The sequence below is a fragment of the Otolemur garnettii genome, unplaced genomic scaffold, assembly GCF_000181295.1.
Source record: "Otolemur garnettii isolate 467f Iridium unplaced genomic scaffold, OtoGar3 scaffold00155, whole genome shotgun sequence".
In the NCBI taxonomy this organism is placed as follows: Eukaryota; Metazoa; Chordata; class Mammalia; order Primates; family Galagidae; genus Otolemur; species Otolemur garnettii.
In genome coordinates, this window is record NW_003852550.1 from 635,662 (window position 1) to 655,431 (window position 19,770).

Here is a 19,770-nt window from a genome sequence, read left to right on the forward strand (position 1 = left end):
AACCTCCAACTCCTGGGTTCAAGCAATTCTCCTGCCTCTGCCTCCCAAGTAGCTGGGACCACAGGCACCCGCCACAACGCCCAGCTATTTTTTGGTTGCAGCCATCGTTGTTGTTTGGCGGCCCGGGCTGGATTCAAACACGCCAGCTCAGGTGTATGTGGCTGGTGCCAGAACCACTTGAGCCACAGGCGCCGAGCCTCATCTGAGATTATTTTATAGCCATTAAAAATACTGTTTTAGAAGAATATTTAATGGCATCAAATATGCACAATGTAGTGCTAAGCAAAAAATAAAACCATTTAGTATACCATTTGATACAAATTTTAGAAGGAGAAAGGGAAGGGGGAAACCATGGAAAAATCCATGAACTTATTAGCAGTGACAATATCTGGGAGGTAGGACATGGAAGGTTTGGTTTTCTTTCATACCTTTCTATTCTCTCCAAACTCTATATATATATTAGGGGTTTATTATCTTTATAATAAGGAATGTGGCAATGTATATAAAAACAACTATCTGATATTCGTATGCAAGATAGATTAGAAGAAGCAGAAAGTTAGGGTGGTAGTGGAAAAAGCAGTTCTACAAGACTCCTAAGATTTTTTTTTTTTTTTTTGAGACCGTCTCACTCTTGCCCTGGGAGAGTGCCGTGGCATCATCAAACTCTTAGGCTCAGGCCATCCTCTTGCCTCAGCATCCCGAATAGCTGGGAGTACAGGTGCCCACCACTACTCCCTGCTAGATTTTCTCTATTTTTAGTACAGACTGGGTATTGCTCTTACTCAGGCTGGTCTTAAACTCCTGAGCTCAAGCAGTCCACCCGCGTTGGCCTCCCAGAGTACTATGCTCAGCCTCTAAAAGACATTTTATAAAAAAAAACTGTAGGATGGGAAAACAAATTGGATGTAGCAGATACTAGGGTTTCTAATGTGATCACACTTAGAATAGATAAAAATTCTAATTGATAGGGGAAAGACAGATGTTTAAATCTGTACATAATTGAGAATGATTGACATCTAAGAGCTATTCTTCTGTAGGTAGTTTGAAATACAAGTGAAGTTTATTTTCTCCAGTTTTTTTTTTTTTTTTAATTTGAGATAGAGTCTCACTTTGTTGCCCTCAGTAGAGTGCTCTGGCGTCATAGCTCACAACAACCTTGCTTTAGCTTCCTGAATAGCTGGGACTACAGGTGCCCACCACCATGCCCAGCTATTTTTAGAGATGGGGTCTCGCTCTTGCTCAGGCTGGTCTTGAACTCCTGAGCTCAGGCAATCCACCTGCCTCAGCCTCCCAGAGTTCTAGGATTACAGGTGTGAGCCACCACACCCGGCCCTGTTTTCTCCACTTTTTAGTATGTTCTTAAAAATTATGTGGGTTTTTGTTCAGATTTGTGATAATTAAGGTTTTTGACCCATTAAAGTTAGTCAAAATTAGAAAGGTTTTAGTTATTGTGTTCTATATTCATGATATTACTGCTTCATTTTCCTTAAACGTTACTGTGTAAAATAACTGATTATCAAATATTGGCCTGACTTCACCTTGTTTTGCTTTGGACTGGTTCAGAGTTCTCATGTTTCCACTGCTAGTATTCTCATTATTCTCAGTTCTTGTACTGTCAAAAACGACTACATTTGAAAAAGTATAATTATTTGCCTGATCAATGTTTACTTTTTAAAATTTTTTCCATGAATTTTAGGCAATGAACATTTTGACTTCAGTGCTGCTTCTGTATGCAAAAGAAGAAGAAGCTTTTTGGCTTCTGGTTGCTGTTTGTGAACGAATGTTGCCTGATTATTTTAATCGCCGAATCATTGGTAAAAAAAAACACACACACACACACACACACACTTACACATACACATAGAGATACAGACACATATTTCTTTTCTAAGCAATTTCAGCATCTGTCCAATCACTAATCAAATAGAAGAACTGATTAATTAGGTTATAATTCACAGTGCAAAATTAGGATCAAAATGTCACATTCAGTGGCATTCTCAAAAGAATAGTTTTTTGTACTGAAAGTACAGTTGGAAAGATTGTTTAATATGTTGCTTTTTAAAATAAAGTACCTGATCCGTTTCTTAATAAAATGTGAAATTTAAGTTTATAGTCTCTGAAATAAAGGTAATTTGAAGTATCTAGAGCTACCAGGGAATTTTAAATCAATTATGTAGATACTTGCAAGGTTTGAAAGAAGGATCAAATTCTTAGTTTTTTAATTATATAGTATTTTCTTCAGTCACCAAACATTTATAGGTCTAATCCCTTACCTTAATATTCACGGATGGTCTCTCCTTTGGACCCTCATAAGCTGTTCATTATCACATGGAAGTCGTTAGTTGTACTGTCATTCACTATGGTCATTTGTGTGTTTATCTTAAGTTCTAGATATTAAATTCTCTCAAGGTAAAGGTACTGTATACCAATTAATAAAAGAGAGATGAGATACACCGCCATGCTAATCGAGTGGGGAGGTGTTGGGAACAAGTCCTTTGGAAAGGTGTTTACTTTTGAACTTCTTTTGATCTTCTTCAGGTGCCTTGGTGGATCAGGCAGTCTTTGAAGAACTTATCAGAGATCACCTGCCTCAGTTAACAGAACACATGACTGATATGACATTCTTTTCCTCAGTTTCTCTCTCATGGTTTCTCACACTTTTTATTAGTGTGCTACCTATTGAAAGTGCAGTGAATGTGGTAGACTGTTTCTTCCATGATGGAATAAAGGCCATTTTGCAGCTGGGATTGGCAATACTTGACTATAATTTAGACAAACTGATGACATGTAAAGATGATGCTGAAGCCGTGACAACTTTAAACAGGTATTTTTTTAGAATCATAACATTTCAATCTGGAGACAATCTGAATGATTATGTTGTTCAGCCCACTTATTTTTAAGAGGAAACTGAGCATTAGAAACTTGAATTTGCCGAGGGTCACAAAGCTGGTTGAATCAAAGAGCTAGGCCTAAAGTCCAGTCTGCTTTCTCCAAGTAGAATATAACATAAGTAAATCACTTTGACGTGAACCATTAGGTTATTTACATATGTACACTAACATTGCTGATTTCATATGCTGGAACTCCCATAGTACTAGTTTGAGCTCTAAAGAATCTCGCTGTAAAAGTAATTTGAGGGAGGGAAAGGGAAGTTGATAATGTTAAATATCCAGTGGGAGAAATTGTTCTGGTTTCTGTGTGTTTTCAGTCAGGGAGGTTGAATTTTATTTAATTAAAATGTTTTTTTAATTTTTAATTATTGTGGATACATGATAATTGTACATATTTATGGGGCACATGTGATGCTCTGATGTATAATGATCAAATTAGTGTAATTGGAATATCCATCACCTCGAGCATTTATTATTTGTGTTAGAAACATTCCAATTCTAGTCTTTTAGTTATTTTAAAGTATACTATAACTTACTGTTGACTATAGTGACTTTGTTGTGCTATCAAATACTGCTCCTTTTGTCGAAGTATATTTTTGCACCTATTAACCATTCCCACTTTATCCCCCATCTTCTCCAGATGGGGGAACTTTATTTTCCTAGTAGCTTTTGTATGAATGCTCTTTTGTATTGGAAGAGTATATCTGTGTGTGTGTGTGTATGCACATATTTGTGTATGCTAAATGAATATTTAAATGGGCAGCTATTATAATGCTACATCAAATTGCATTATGTACAGAATAAAATACAACTGCCTCACTCTGGCAATCAGAACTCTGTGTGATAAGGTCTAAATGTACCTTCCTGTACTTAATTCCCCTTATATGCCTGTATATATATCCTGTATTCCCTACTTTCTAGTCTGTGTGGTATTTGCTGAGTACTCTCTGAGCCTGTTTGCTTTCTTCATGCTCTCCTTCCCCACCCCAGGATGACTTTTTGACCATCCCATTCCTCCTACCCATTTCCTCCTAATTCCCAGCCATCTATAAATTCTGCTTCTTCATAAGATGTTCTCTTGTCCTTAGTTGAAATTAACCTGTAACTAGGGAGACATTAGCTGTCATTTTCTCTGCCTTAATAATTTTAGTTCTACTAATTTTCTTGTATTGCTATCACTTTGAATTAGGTTCTTTGAAATTGTCACTAATAAGGATAGCCCGCTGCCTTCAAGTGTTCAGCAAAGTTCAAATGTGAGTGATGAAAAAAGCACTCATACTAAAGTGGATATTACAGATTTGATTAGAGAGTCGTATGAGGTAAGTGTTTTTATACCGTAACTTATTATATAGCATATTTAAAGTGAATGATACTATAGTTATATCTCTAGTGGTATATTAAGAGTAAAATAATAACACAAGAATACAATTGAAAAAGCAACTTCACTTTAAAAATGAGTTGTATAACTTTTTTGCCTCATTTTGCCTTTTATTAAATAAAACTAAATTCACTTGCTTTTACAAATAATGACTGCTTTTAAATATCTCTCACTGTGTAAGAAGGTGAATTATTTTCTCTTATTAATCTCTTCTTAGAGACTAAGAATTTTATCAGTGTTCTTGTACTTAGTCTAGACACATAGTAGATGGAATTATCCGCAGTGAATATATATCAAAATTGAAACATGGGAGCTGAAAATTTGCAAAATCACCAAACAAATCAGGAAAACACCTGGAAATAAAACCAAGGCCTCTGTGAATTGAATCTGATGAATTGAACTGTGAGAGGAGAAGTGGGTTTTTATTGTGAATGAATATCCACTGAATCACATTTCTTTCAGAAATATGGTAATATTCGCAGTGAAGAGATCCAGAGTATGCGCTGTCGAAATAGGTTGTATGTGATACAGAGCCTAGAGGAAACAACAAAGCAGAATGTGGTAAGTATGCACCCAGTGGTGTAAAGCCAGTTGGAGTAACTCTTTTCCTGTGGGATGGTGCTCATGCTCAGTGGGTAGGCCACTGGCCACATACACTAAGGCTGGCAGGTTCGAACCCCGGGCCAGCTAAAACAACAATGACAACTGCAAGGAAAAAAAATAGCCGGGCGTTGTGGTGGGCGCCTGTAGTCCCAGCTACTTGGGAGGCTGAGGCAAGAGAATCGCTTAAGCCCTAGAGTTTGAGGTTGCTGTGAGTGTGACACCACGGCACTCTATCATGGGTGACAAAGTGAGACTCTGTCTCCCCCTCCTCCCAAAAAAGAAGTTAGTACATGTGAATGAAATGAAAAGGGCCAAACATCTGAGCTAGATTCTTGCCAAGTTTAGTTTATTATAAATTTTTTTGTGAGGAAATAAATTATTTTTTTCCAGCTGAGTTATGTTGCTTTCTTCAACATGTTTTGTGTTATTTCACCTTCAACACCACTGCAGCTCAGTATTGGATGCTATGTTGTAGGTATTGGAGCATGACATTTATGATGTGCTACATCAGTAAGAAACAGCTGATTTACATAGTAGTCAATGCTGCTAAAAAATATTATCCTTCTGGGCAGCACCTGTGGCTCAAAGGAGTATGGCGTCGGCCCCATATGCCAGAGGTGGCGGGTTCAAACCCAGCCCTGGCCAAAAACTGCAAAAAAAATCTTTCAATTTGTGCCAATTTGATAGATAAAAAATCAAATCTCATTTTACTGACAATATATGGGGCGGTTTTGTTTTTTATGTGTACTGTATTGTATTATATTTTTGAGACAAGTTCTCTCTTTGTTACTTAGGCTAGGGTATAGTGGTATTGTCATAACTCACTGCGACCTCAAATTCCTGGGCTCAAGCAATTCTCCTGCCTCAGCCTTCTGAGTATTTGGGACCACAGGCACATACTACCACACCTAGCTAATTTTTCAATTTTTTTGTTGTAGAGACCTTGTCTCACTGTTACTCAAGCTGGTCTCAAACTTGGGCCTCAAGCAGTCCTTCCCCTTCAGCCTGCCAGAGTGCATGGGCCACAGTGCCTGACCAGTGATCATATATGTTATGTATTTATTAGTCTTTTTCATTTCTTCTGATTTTCCTGGTCATAGCCTTTGCTCAGTTTTCTATGAGATTGTCTTTTTCTTACTGATTTTTAGGATCTCTTTAAATATTAGTGATACTAAGTTTTTTGTCATTTGTATTTGTTACCTAATATTTCCCCCTAGTCTCATTGTTTCTGTTTCTTTATAGTGTCTTTCAGAGTCTACAGATTACAAACTTTTGTGTAGTCAAGTCTTTTTTTTCTTCCATCATGTCTGGGTTTCATATCAAGCTTAGTAAGGCTTTCCCTATTTAAAATTTTGTAATGTAGGGCAGCGCCTGTGGCTCAAAGGAGTAAGGCACTGGTCCTATATACCAGAGGTGGTGGGTTCAAACCCGGCCCCAGGCAAAAACCACAAAATAAATAAAAATGAATAAATAAATTAAAAAAAAAGAACTAAAGAACAAGCTAAAAGACAAAAGTATAAAAAACTAATTTAAAAAAAATTTGTAATTTATAAAAATACATGCTCATTGTCTTACACTACTATTGATTTCAAGTGCTGCTTATTTGAAAAGTTTCAAACTTTGATACACCTAGAGTATGATGTGAGACAGGGTTTTCTTTTTTTTTTAATTTTTTCACAGTTTTTGGGGGCTGGGTTTGAACCCGCCACCTCCAGCATATGGGGCCGGCGCCCTACTCCTTTGAGCCACAGGCGCCACCCCCATGAGACAGGGTTTTAATGTTTTTTTTTTCAACCACAATCATTCACTGTCTGAAAACCATTTATTAAATGGGCCATTCTTACTAAAGCAGCACTTTAAGTCAATAGTACACTACTTTTCTCATATGCTAAATTCTTATAGACATACACTGGCTTTATTTCTGAACTTTTTCTGTTACTATCATAGTACCACATTGTTTAAATTACTATAGCTTTGTCCATTTTGGAATCGGGTAAGGCTTTTAAAATTTCTTTTTAATATCCAGTTTAAGGATTTGCCTTTTTAAATGTCCTTTAGCAAGCATTTATAATTTTTATCATGTAGGTCTTATACATTTCTTAATAGGTTTCTTTCATGCCTATATATAATATTTCATAGGTTTGCTGCTAATATAAGATCATTTTTTCCTTTACACATTCTAATCATTGTGTATGTAAAAGCTGTTGATTTGGATATGTTGCATTTCTGAGTGGCCACGTTACTGTCATTAATTGTAATAATTTTTTGATTGACTTTTTCATATGTTCTGAATAGGCAAACGGATCATTTCCAGTCTTAAAACTTTACCCTTTCTAATATTTATACCTCTCTTCTTTTTGTGTGTATTATTGTATTGGGTAGGATTTTCAGAGAAATACAGAAGAACAGCAATAGAAACAGGTTTTCCTTGTATTATTCCTGAATTTAATAGAAATGTCTTTAGTATTTTATTGTGGTTAAAATAGGATGTCCTTTATCGAATTACAGAAGTTTTACTTAGTTTATGGGTTGAGAGGTTTTGATCATGTTTTTAAAAAATCAAGATTAAAAGCTAACTTTAGTTAAATGACTTTTCCATATCTTGAGATTATGGCTTTTTGTTTTGTTTTATTTTTTGAGACAGTCTCACTATGTGCTGTGGCATCACAGCTCACAGCAAACTCAAACTCTGGGGCTCAAGTAATTCTCTGGTCTCAGCCTCGCAAGTAGCTGGGACTACAGGTACCCACCACAAGGTCCAGCTATTTTTGTTGTTGTCATTGTTGTTTAGCAGACCTGCGATGAGTTCAAACCTGTCAGCTCCTGTGTATGTTGCCAGCACCCTGACCAGTGAGCTATGGGTGCCAAGCCAGAAAGATTGTTATTAAATCATAACTGTGTACATTAATGCATTTAGGGGGTGTGAGTTCTTTTTCAGTTCTGTGTATTATTATTATTATTATTATTATTTTGCTTTTCTTAATTTTGGTCCCTTATATTTTCTAGAGAATTATCTACTTTGTTTATATTTTTATATATATTGGTGTAAAGCCTATGGAATTCATTCAACATATATTTAATGATTCCTTCTATGTTCTGGGTGCTTAATGACCTCTATAGCCATGCTTATATTATCCTTTTCTTCTCAATGATGTTGGTAATTTATTTTATCTTGCTTGCCAGAGATTTGTCTATTTCATTTATTTTTTTTAGTTAACCAACTCATTGAATCTGCTGGATTTTTCAAAGTTTCCTGTTTCATTCTGATTTTTTTCATTACTCTTTTAAATTTAAATTGCCATTATTGCTTATTCTTCATGGAGTAGAATGAAATTACATATTTTCTAAGCTTGTTGATTCTTGGGTTATGTTTTTTGGCATAGAGAGGGAATGTATATCTGCCAATGCCTTTGAAGTGTTTGATGACAATCTCATGATAACTTGATAAATTCTTTATGTGACAACAGAGATTTAGAATGGAATGAGACTTAGAATGCTGTTACTTATATTTATAAACATTAAGTGGCTGTCCTTTGGTAATGATTTCTGGGTATGATGCGATGAATGTCATATGTGTCAGAGTAGAATCCAACTGTAGTCTATGTAGACATTTTTTAAAGAGTAAAAATGGCTGCATTTACCTTGATTATTCCTTTAAAAAGTTAAAAGAAAAATACAGTAGAACCTCTTTAAGTTGACCACCAAGGGACTGTAACAAGCTGGTCAGCATACAGCGGTGATCAACATAAGGAACTAGGCCCACTGTACTGGTAAACGTACATGTGTGTATGTCTAGTCTATGAAAATTAGGTTAACTCAAAGAGGTGGTTGATGTAGAGAGATAGTCAACTGTGGAGGTTCTGCTGTATTTTCTTCTGATAGAGGTAGACCTAAGTGGATTCAAAGAAAAATTCTATACTAAAGTGTTAAATTCAAAATTGTTTTTAATTTTTTTAAGTTGCGTGTTGTATCACAAGATGTGAAATTGGGCCTTGATGAATTGGATGAACTTTATCTCATCTTTAAGGTACTGTTGTTCTTTTTTAAATGAAAAATAATACCCTTTTAGCAGAATTGTATCACTACCACTCTTAAATATTTGTATCTTTATTTTAGCATATGTGTTTTTTAAAAAAATCTTCCAAAATTACTTTTTCTGATTTAATGACTTTCCTTTATTATGATTCTTTTAATAGAAAGAGCTGTTTTTATCCCATTATTGGTGTTTGAGTCTCCCACTGTTGAATCACCATGACCCCAGTCTGCCGTATCTGGAACAGTATCAGATTGACTGCCAGCAATTCAGAGTGTTATTTCACTTGTTGAGTCCCTGGGCTCGTTCTGCAAACAGAGATTCACTAGCTTTATGGACATTCAGACTGTTGGATGAAAATTCTGACTGCCTTATAAACTTCAAAGAATTCTGCTCTGTAATTGGTAGGATGATGTCTAATTTTTTTTTAAGCAAAAAGTAAAAATGCTCCAATAAATATTTAGTGCTGCCTGTTACTGCCAGTTTCATCAGATTATATCGCTCTAGGTTATACTGTTTTCAATTTTAGTGATAAATTGGCCTTTTTCTTGTGTTTAGTGCTAAATCTAAGTATATTGATCACATATTGCTACACATACTGCTACAACTCCTTCAGAAAAGTAAGCAGTTAGATAGATAGGAATATTTTCTTTTATCTTTGTTGTTGTTGTTTTGAGACAGAGTCTCACTTTGTCACTCTTGGTAGAGTGCCCTGGCGTCATAGCTCACAGCAACCTCATATTCATGGATTCAAGTGATTCTCTTGCCTCAGCCTCCCTAGTAGCTGGCACTATAGGCACCCACTATGATGCCCAGCTATTTTTTAAGAGACGGGGTCTTGCTCTTGTTCAGGCTGGTCTCAAACTTGTGAGCTCAAGGAATCCACCTGCCTCAGCCTCCCAGAGTGCTAGGATTACAGGTGTGAGCCACCACACCCAGCCCTAGATGGGGATGTTTTAAGAGTTATGAAGGAAGAGAATGTCTTGATTTCCCCACACTCAGATGCATGGATGCTATAGAAGGACATTCCTCTTCAGTAAAAATCTGACCACATGGCCTAGAAAAGTGGTAGAGAAATACTCAACAAATATGTTGTACTACAGTTAGTCAACATATTGTACCTTTAGATACTGTTCTTTGCTTTTCCAGATACTCAGCTTGCTTTCTTATTATGGGTTGCTCTTTAAAGAGCAGTTAGTTCTCTCTTCAAATGAGGTATAAGGCCTTATTCAAAGGAAGAAACAATCTGAGGTTGGGGGAAAGGAGATAGACAGGAGAGCATTTGATCCGTTTGGTAAAGAGATTTTGCTTATACACTTGAAAAAGAGAATCTGGCTGACTGGGTGGTTGTTTAACTGTTGGCTTAAATAACAGAAGTTTTTTGCATTCTAATTCCTGGCTAATATCTTTATCTTAATTAATTTCTGTTGCTGGAGATGGCTAAATGTTCTTTGGATACATGATTTATTTGTGATTAAATTTTATTGAACAGACATAATGTACAACGGAAGTTTTACTGAGAAGCTTAAGCTGCTTTTTAAGCTGCATCTTCCTCCAGGTAAGAGTCTAACAGTCTTTAATGATGTACAGCAGGAATTGGTATTGTAGCTCTTCCATTTTAACGTAATTTTCAGTATGATAGAAGGCACTTGAGGATCATTGTGATCTTCAAGTCATATTACACCTACTTGTGCTTATCTAGATACAGTGGAATCTGTGGAAGGGATTCGGTGTCTGAGTTTATAAGTTTCTTTCCTATTAGTGGTCAATTTATTGATACTTGGTTTGTAAGAATATTAATATATCATTCGAATATTGGCATAATGTTGAATTGTTGCTGTGAGAATAGAAATTAACTTTAGACAAACCGCCAAACTTGTAAAATTCTACTAATTATTCAGAATAATGGGACCAGGAAGCAGGGATATTAAATATTTGGAAAAGGAAGCAAAATAAAAGCTAGCATTTATTGAGCACTTGCTTTGTTAAGACATTTGCATATATTATTTAATCCTCACATTATCCCTAAAAGATGGTATTATCCTTCCAATTTTAATAAGGAAAGTGAGAGTTGGAAAGAGTAAATTATTTGCCCATGATCACATAGCTAACAGATTATATAGCTAAGATTCAAATGAGGTCTAGCTGACTCCAAGGTTCATGTTTCTTTCTATTCTACCATCCTCTCAAATTTACCACATAATTCTATTTAATAGTTAATTTAAATTTTTCCCACTAACCCTAAGAGGCTTCAAAGCCCTGATCCCCTACTCTGAGAAAACAGCCAGGCCACACTGAAGGAACTTTACAAAAAGCACCTTTTAGCTTAGTTAGGGTCATTTCCAAAAGCAAATAGTCCCTCAAAAATTTTTTTAAGCTATATGGGAGATCCCCTTTTACATCGTACCTCACAGCAACCTCAAACTCTTGGGCTCAAGAGATCCTATTGCTTCAGCCTCCTGAGTAGCTGGGACTATAGGTGTCCACCACAGCACCCAGCTAGTTTTTCTGTTTTTAGTAGCGAGATGGGAGTCTCACTCTTGTTCAGGCTGTTCTTAAACTCCTGAATTTAAGCGATCCACCTATCTTGGCCTCCCAAAGTACTAGGATTACAGGCTTCAGCCACCACGCCTGGCCTTGGGGGATCCCTTTGAAAACTCTTACCAGAATATGCAGGAAACATTCTTTACTAGACCAGCAAACTAAAAGTATCTTTAACTCTTGAGGGCGGCACCTGTGGCTCAGTGGGTAGGACACTGGCCCCATATACCAAGGGTGGCGGGTTTGAACCCCTTCCTGGCTAAACTGCAACAAAAATAGCCAGGCGTTGTGGCGGGCGCCTGTAGTCCCAGCTACTTGGGAGGCTGAGGCAAGAGAATTGCCTAAGCCCAGGAGTTGGAGGTTGCTGTGAGCTGTGATGCCACAGCACTCTACCCAGGGCAACAAAGTGAAACTCTTGTCTCCAAAAAATATACATATATATATGTATGTATGTATATCTTTAACCCTTCATACACTCAAATCACAAACACAGCATTAAAAACAAAAGACAACCTAATAATTATAAAAGTTTATCTTGTCAAGTCAGGTTGCTGTTAAAATGTTTACTTTATGGTAATAAATATGCTTTTAATGGATCAAAAATAGGAAAAACATTATCCTTGCTAAAGCACTGGTAGGAAGTAAAGCAGTACACTCACTTTCATGTTTCACTTATTAGTGAGGAAGTTTAAATGGCAAAGTTCACATTTTTAGAGATTTCCAATTACTAGATTTTCTTATTTTAGTACTCTGGTTTCTCTTCAAATCTCATAAATCTTTCACCTTTTACTAGATTTTCTTATTTCAGCTTGTAACAGTTCTCAGTAAAAAATTAAAAATTTGTAGGAGAAATAACAGAACTAGGAGTGATGAAGCACTTTTTGTTATTTACTATACCATAGAGTAGTACCACTTCCACATGCCTTCACTTACATCTTTCTTATACAGAAATCCTCTGTTTAACTCCTTGCTCCCAGATTTACCTGACCCATTATGAACCCAATCTCTGTGCTTCATTGTTAGTAAACGTAATTTGGGTTATATGTTTTCAGCTTACACTGAAGTGAAACCTAAGGACCCTTCAAAAGGAGATGAACTTTCCCAGGAAGAATTACTTTATTTAAGTCAACTCCATGGTAAGTATCTGTTTTAAAGTTTAACTGTATTGATGATTAGTCACCCATAGAATCATCCAGGTTTATATATATTTTACCCAGCTACCATTAGTACAATTTGGGTTCATTTACCTTATACTTCTTTTGTACTACCGCAGTTTAGCATTGTCCATAAATATATGACTGATTAACCAAACTGCATTTAGGGCTTTGATTTATAGAACTTTTCAAAAAGAAAATTAATTTCATTTCTATTACACTGCAAAAATTTCTAAAATACATAGGACCATTTTCATGCCTGATAAAATACAGTGAAGACAATAGAATATTTGATGATTGAAGGTCATGGCTATTATTCAAGAAGTGAATACTTATAAATCACTGTAGGTGAAGGAGACAGGGATGAGTCTGTCACCAAGACATAATTTAAAGTGATATGTGCTTATTTTTATGTCTTCTGCTTCATTTTCATAAATATGCAATGTCTTATAAAGGGATGAGTCCCAATCAGTATATGTTGTGGTTAGTATATGTTAAAGTACTTTGAACATTAGATTTGATGAGACCTTACAAATCACCTAGCCAAGTCCCTTCATTTTATAGATAAAGGCACTAAGGTGCAAAGAAAAGTGACTTGTGCAAGGTTTCGCAATGAGTTACTGCCACAATCAGGGCTTATAGCTCAGTCTTCTGACTTCCAGTATGTAGTTTTATTTTCCTGATAATAAAAGCAATACAATTGTATTTTAAGAAAGTAACAAAGAAGAAAATGCTGCCCAGAAATAAATACTTAATATTTAGTATACTTCCATCTAGGATTTTTTTTAATATGGATTTCCCCCCAGTGTTCTTTTTACTAAGACAATTTCGGAGTACTTTGTCTTCTAATGATAGGAGGTCAAGTCAGTTGGTTTGCCAAATTGAAAAAATAATATGTGCTTATAAGTCTTTATATGAAATATTGTTTTACTTTGAATTATATTTCTAAAACATTTTTGAAAGTGAAATTGCTCTCTCTTCCTCTAGTTTCCAATCCTGCAAATAAGAAGGAAGCAGAAACAGAAGAAAACAGCCCTGAAAAAGGTACTATTATCTCGGACTCATCATTTAGTTTAGGTTATTCGTTTTAAAGGCTATTGATTTGTCCTGAGAGCATTTTAAATTCCTTTGTGTTCATTTAATAATTTATTCTTTATTCTCTTGATACTTAAGTCTTAGAAATTAAGAAAGTATAATAGTAAATGACCCATATTCATTTTTTTTTATTTTTAAGTATTTTTAATTACAAAAGAAATAAATTCAGATACTACATAAATCCTCCTAACCCTGCCCAGAAGTAAAGGCTGAAAACATTTTTTTTTTTTTGCGAGACAGAGTCTCACTTTGTTGCCTTCAATAGAGTGCTGTGGCATCACAGCTCACGGCAACCTCCAGCTCTTGGGCTTAGGCAATTCTCATGCCTCAGCCTCCTGAGTAGCTGGGACTAAAGGCACCTGCTGCAACACCCGACTATTTTCTTGTTGTAGTTTGGCCAGGGCCGGGTTTGAACCTGCCACCCTTGGTATATGGGGCTGGCGCGCTACCCACTAAGCCACAGGCACGGCCCCTGAAAACATTTTTATCTATATTCTTTCCAGACCTGTTTCTATGTATAAATAAGCATATGTAGACATCTCTTTTAAAAAAAAAGAAACCTTTCATAATATTGTTCTATAATTTGCCTTTTTGATTTTGTAATATGTCATAGACGTTTTTTCATGTCAGAATATTTGGATCTACCTTATTCTTTTTAATAGGTATAGGAGCATTTCATTGTTTGGTTTACCCATAATTTATTTCAGTAACTAACCCAATACTGGTGGACATTAAGATTCTTTCTCAGCGCCTGTGGCTCAAGTGGCTAAGGTGCCAGCCACATACACCTAAGGTGGCGGGTTCGAATCCAGCCCGGGCCCGCCAAACAGTGATGGCTGCAACTGAAAAAAAAAAAATAGCCAGGCGTTGTGGCAGGTGCCTGTGGTCCCAGCAACTTGGGAGGCGGAGGCAGGAGACTTGCTTGAGCCCAGGAGTTGGAGATTGCTGTGAGCTATGCCACGGCACTCTACCCAGGGGGAGACAGCTTGAGGCTCTGTCTCAAAAAAAAAAAAAAAAAAAGATTCTTTCCAGTTATTTCTATAGCAAATTTGTACCTTTACATCAACCTGAAATTTTTTTTTTAATTATAAATTTACATTTTAGGATAATTTTACACATTTTTTTTTTGAGATAGAGTCTCACTGTCACCCTGGGTAGAGTGTTGTGGTGTTGTAGCTCAAGGCAACCTCAAACTCATGGGCTCAGGAGATCCTCTTGGCTTAGCTTCCTGAGTAGCTGGGGACTATAGGTGCCTACCACAATGCCCAGCTAGTTTTTATATTTTTAGTAGAGACAGGATCTCGCTGTTGTTCAGGTTGGTTGGTCTTGAACTCCTGGGTTCAATTAATCCTCTTGCCTTGACCTCCCAAAGTGCTGAGATTACAGGCATGAGCTACCATGCCTGGCCATGAAGATCTGTATTACATTTTAAATAGATAGATAGACAGTATTTCCACCCTGTTTTGTTTTGTTTTATTTTTTTGAGGCAGAGTCTGATTTTGTCATTCCAGTTTGAGTGCTGTAGCATCATAGCTCACAGCAACCTAAGACTCCTGGGCTCAAGTGATTCTCTTGCCTTACTTTCCAAATAGCTGGGATTACAGGCGTCTGCCACAACACCCAGCTATTTTTTAGAGGTGGGGGTCTTGTTCTAGCTCAGGTTGGTCTTGAACTTGGGAGCTCAGGCGACCCTCCTGCCTTGGTCTCCCAGAGTGGTGGGGTTACAGGTGTGAGCCACTGTGCTCAGCCCTTTTCACCCTGTTTTCAAGGGATCTTAAGTAATTTTTTTGAGTCATGTTATTATCACCTTGATTAAACTCTCTCGATTAAAGGAATATTTGGATAAGTAGTGTTTTGAATTTTTGAAAAAGAACCATTATAGATCACTTTGGTATAATATCTGCATAGTAAGAAGATAATATGGAAGCTTTTTGAAACTTAGTTGTATACATGAGAACAACTATGTGAAATTTGCATGGTCGTGTCAGTTTAAATCTGTCCTTTCTCCCTCTCTCCCCATACCTTCCCTAGTCCCAACCTTCCCAAAGTAAGTTTTAGTCTAAATGGAAATGGAGAAAATATTGTGAGAGCCAGTGGGTGAAATAAGAGGTAAAATCAGATCATTTCCTAGAATGAAAGAAATAGAATCTTATATCTAATTCAAATATCTTTCAATCATAGCTTTTTTTTAAGATTTGGGAAAATAATGCTGTTTATTACAAAATGGTTTCACTCCTTTCATTCAGACAAAGGAAAAATTGATATTCAAGCATATCTAAGTCAATGGCAAGATGAGCTTTTCAAAAAAGAAGAAAACATTAAGGATTTACCAAGAATGAATCAGGTATAGTATTTTATTTTTTTCAAATAGTCTCAGTCTGTAACCCTGGGTAGAGTGCCATGTCATAGCTCACCAGCAACCTCAGCCTCCTGAGTAGCTGGGACTATAGGTATCCACTACGACACCTGGCTAGTTTTCCTATTTTTAGTAGAGACAGGATCTTGCTCTTGCTCAGGCTGCTCTCTGAACTCCTGAGCTCAAGCAGTCCATCCACCTTGACCTCCCAGAGTGGTAAGATGGCAGGCACAAGCCACAACACCTGGCCTAGGTATGGTGTTTTCAAAGAGAAAATCCTAGGCTTTTGCTTTTTTGAATGAATATGGATGTAACCCAACTCTAAAATAGCTAATGTGCTAATACAAAAAAATAGTTAAATAATCTGTCTGTCATCTTAAGTTTCAAATGAGCACAGAAGAATAGGAACAAATTTCTTAATGATACTTTAAACACTTAGAGTAGTGATTTTCAACCAGTGCTCTGTGAGAGGATCGTAGGTGTGCCAAGAAAAAATTTAAAGATCATTATTAAATTATTTTTGAAAGAAGTTCAAGGTACAATAAGCATATTCTTTCTTTTTACTCTTCTTTTTATCAACATAATTTAAGTGTACCATGGAAGTATGTTCATTTATTCAGTAAGCATTGTTTTTTAGTGCCTACTAGATGCCAAGCCTGATGCTAGATACAGGGAACAAGAAATTACTGAGATAAGTCACAACCTGGTTCCTAATGATCTTTATTTGAGCCTGCTCAGGCAACACTAATAACTACTATTGACACAATTTTAAATTCATCTCTTTCTTGTACACTATACAGTCAAAATCTGTTTTTTTTTTTTAATTAAAATCTGGTTGGTCCAGATACTGAAGATCCCTATAACTTTACCAGAATGAGAACTATCAAATAACTTATTTCTCAATGGACTATGTAATCTGACAACTGAAAAAGTACTTTTTAAAATGAGTCAGGGCTCGGTGCCTATAGCTCAACCGGCTAAGGTGCCAGCCACGTACACCTAAGGTGGCGGGTTCGAATCCCCAGCCCGGACCCGCCAAACAACAATGACGGCTGCAACCAAAAAATAGCCGGGCGTTGTGGCGGGCGCCTGTGGTCCCAGCTACTTGGGAGGCGGAGGCAGGAGACTCGCTTGAGCCCAGGAGTTGGAGGTTGCTGTGAGCTGTAATGCCACGGCACTCTACCCAGGGGGACAGCTTGAGGCTCTGTCTCAAAAAAAAAAAAAAAAATGAGTCAGTATGATACATTTATTCTAAAATTACTATAAATGAACAGCACTATAGACTAAGGAAGAAAGAAATAAAACTTAAACATTTGTTGCAATATATTATTAATATATTATTATATTGTATGTGTGTTTTCTTTTTGTTTACAAATAACTTTTCTGGTAGAATGGTTGACTTATAGGACTCTTCTGTTGGAATCCGTTTTAAAATTGACAAATCTCTTCTAGGAATGTCTGTGGATTATGTAGTGGCAGTTAGCAAAGCAGTTTATCTCTCCACTTAGGCCCCACCTCAGCCTTTAAAGAAGACACATGTCCAGATGTTTTTCTTGGAGCTACTTTGTACTACATACAGGACAGGACCCAAGTCATTATACCCGAAATTTAATTCCTCTGAGCTACCCACTCTAACCATTTGCAATCAAGTGGTGTTCATTCTTAATCTTTTTGTTAAGAATGGTTAATGAATTAATGATTTACATGTAGGGAAATATGGGACTTTGCCCAATTAAAAGTACTCCCTAACATTAAAGTAATGCTGACAGGCAGGAATTAGTGTGGATGTAATGCACTACTGTTAGGCAATAAATGAGAAGAGGACTTAAATTTTCTTTCATGGTTCATACTCATTTTTCTAGAACCAAGATTTATTTGGGTATTAATCATCGGGGGTTTTTTTGTTTGTTTGTTTTTTGGCCAGGGCTGGGTTTGAGCCTGCCACCACCGGCATATGGGGCTGGCGCCCTACCCTTTTGAGCCACAGGCGCCACCCCAATCATCAGTTCTTATGACTTCTAGGGTGAAGGTTATGTGGCACAAATACTATATGGAAAAGTAATCGCTTCTAAGTTCTCTTTATTTTTCCAACGTCTAATATTTAAATGTGATATTTCCAACTTGTGTCTTGTAGTCACAATTTATTCAGTTTTCAAAGACCCTCTACAACTTGTTTCATGAAGACCCTGAAGAAGAGTCATTATATCAAGCCATTGCTGTGGTAACCAGCCTGTTGCTGAGAATGGAAGAAGTTGGAAGAAAACTGCATAGCCCTACATCAGCAGCCAAAGGATTCTCTGATACAGACTGTGCTTTTGGAGGACCTAGTGAAAGTATAACAGAGAGCCCCTTGGAGAAAGATCCCGCTTCTCTTAAGGCAGAACCTCAGTGGTCGTTTTCATTTGAACAGATTCTTGCGTCTCTCTTGAATGAACCAGCTTTGGTGAGGTTTTTTGAGAAACCTATAAATGTAAAAGCCAAGCTAGAAATGGCAAAATCCTCTCAGTTATGGTCTAGAACCAAGTTGTAAATCTCTGAACAAGAATTGTTTATCATAGACAAGTTTACCAAGATTCCCATAGCTATCAGCTTGATTCCTGGGAGTAGGGTTCAGGGATTTATATTGTTATCAACATATTTGAAGGCCAAAAAAGAAATATTTAGAAGCACAATACATCATTCCTTTGTGATGATCTCAAATTTTTGATATTCTCAAATACAAGTATACTTTTTATATTTTACAAGATACACAATATCAGGGGAGTATGCAAATGCTACCACCAGAGGGCACCAGCATATCACTGTTAGTAAGGAAATTACTAGCTAGTGTTGCTTTTTACATATGAATCGACAATTTTGGAAAGATGGTATTACGTTTGAGCGTTAATGATGCTATGTCATATTGAGAAACCCTACTTTCCAAATTGCCTCAGTCCTATCAGAATGCTTTAGAGAATTGGATTCTTAGATCTCTGGCCTTAATGATCTAGATTGGGACCATTTGGGACGCTCATTTTCAACTTATTTAACTGAAGTACTATTAACTTTTTAAAGTTAATCTCATCCGGTCTTCTAATGATAATATTTTTTTAGTAACTTCTGCATTGTTCCCATCTGAGTGGTTCAGAAGCTACTAACTCACACTGCTGTCTCTGTTACTGATAAAGCAAATCAAGAACACTAAACTCTGGGCTGATACAATGGAAAACAATATTGGATTTGGATTTAAGCTGGGTAAAGCCAGCCTTCTGAGAAGAGTTAAGAAACAGCTCAATTAACTATATAGGTCTCTCAGACTGAGAAATTAGAGAAATTCTTCTGAGCACTGCTACTTATAGCATTTGTCTCAGACCAGTTTATGACTACTTTGGTTCTAGCTTTATTTTAGGTTCTGGATTTTTACCAGTCATGTTTTAATTTACATTAAATAGTAAAGAATAGTTACATTGACACTGAATTATTGTATTACTCTGGCAAGCACATACAAGTGTACTTGAATGTAATGATTGCCAAGGTAATATATAGAATTGCCAGCACCTTTCTAAAACATTTTGACTATCTGATTTAGATATGTCATTTCTGTACATATGCTACTCTACTTTCATGCCCATCATTACAATGAACAGTCCATTTGGAGGTAATGGACTTTGTTAGCACTTTAAAACTAACCAATTAACCAACCACACTTACCCACTTGTGTGCTACATATATTTCTCACA

General features: G+C 36.6%; 1 protein-coding gene across 1 annotated transcript in view; it reads left to right on the forward strand.

The window, feature by feature from the left end:
* The window catches only part of TBC1D8B (TBC1 domain family member 8B), a 64,914-nt gene extending 45,459 nt beyond the window's left edge, over positions 1 to 19,455 (forward strand). The window contains exons 11-21 of the mRNA XM_003799719.3: positions 1,697 to 1,814; positions 2,539 to 2,824; positions 4,081 to 4,210; positions 4,732 to 4,830; positions 8,831 to 8,899; positions 9,069 to 9,309; positions 10,398 to 10,463; positions 12,499 to 12,582; positions 13,588 to 13,644; positions 15,942 to 16,039; positions 18,186 to 19,455. Of these exons, the coding sequence (XP_003799767.1) occupies positions 1,697 to 1,814; positions 2,539 to 2,824; positions 4,081 to 4,210; positions 4,732 to 4,830; positions 8,831 to 8,899; positions 9,069 to 9,309; positions 10,398 to 10,463; positions 12,499 to 12,582; positions 13,588 to 13,644; positions 15,942 to 16,039; positions 18,186 to 18,581 (1,644 nt within the window). The 3' untranslated portion in view covers positions 18,582 to 19,455. The remainder of the gene's footprint in view (positions 1 to 1,696; positions 1,815 to 2,538; positions 2,825 to 4,080; positions 4,211 to 4,731; positions 4,831 to 8,830; positions 8,900 to 9,068; positions 9,310 to 10,397; positions 10,464 to 12,498; positions 12,583 to 13,587; positions 13,645 to 15,941; positions 16,040 to 18,185) is intronic.
* Positions 19,456 to 19,770: the final 315 nt, after the last annotated feature.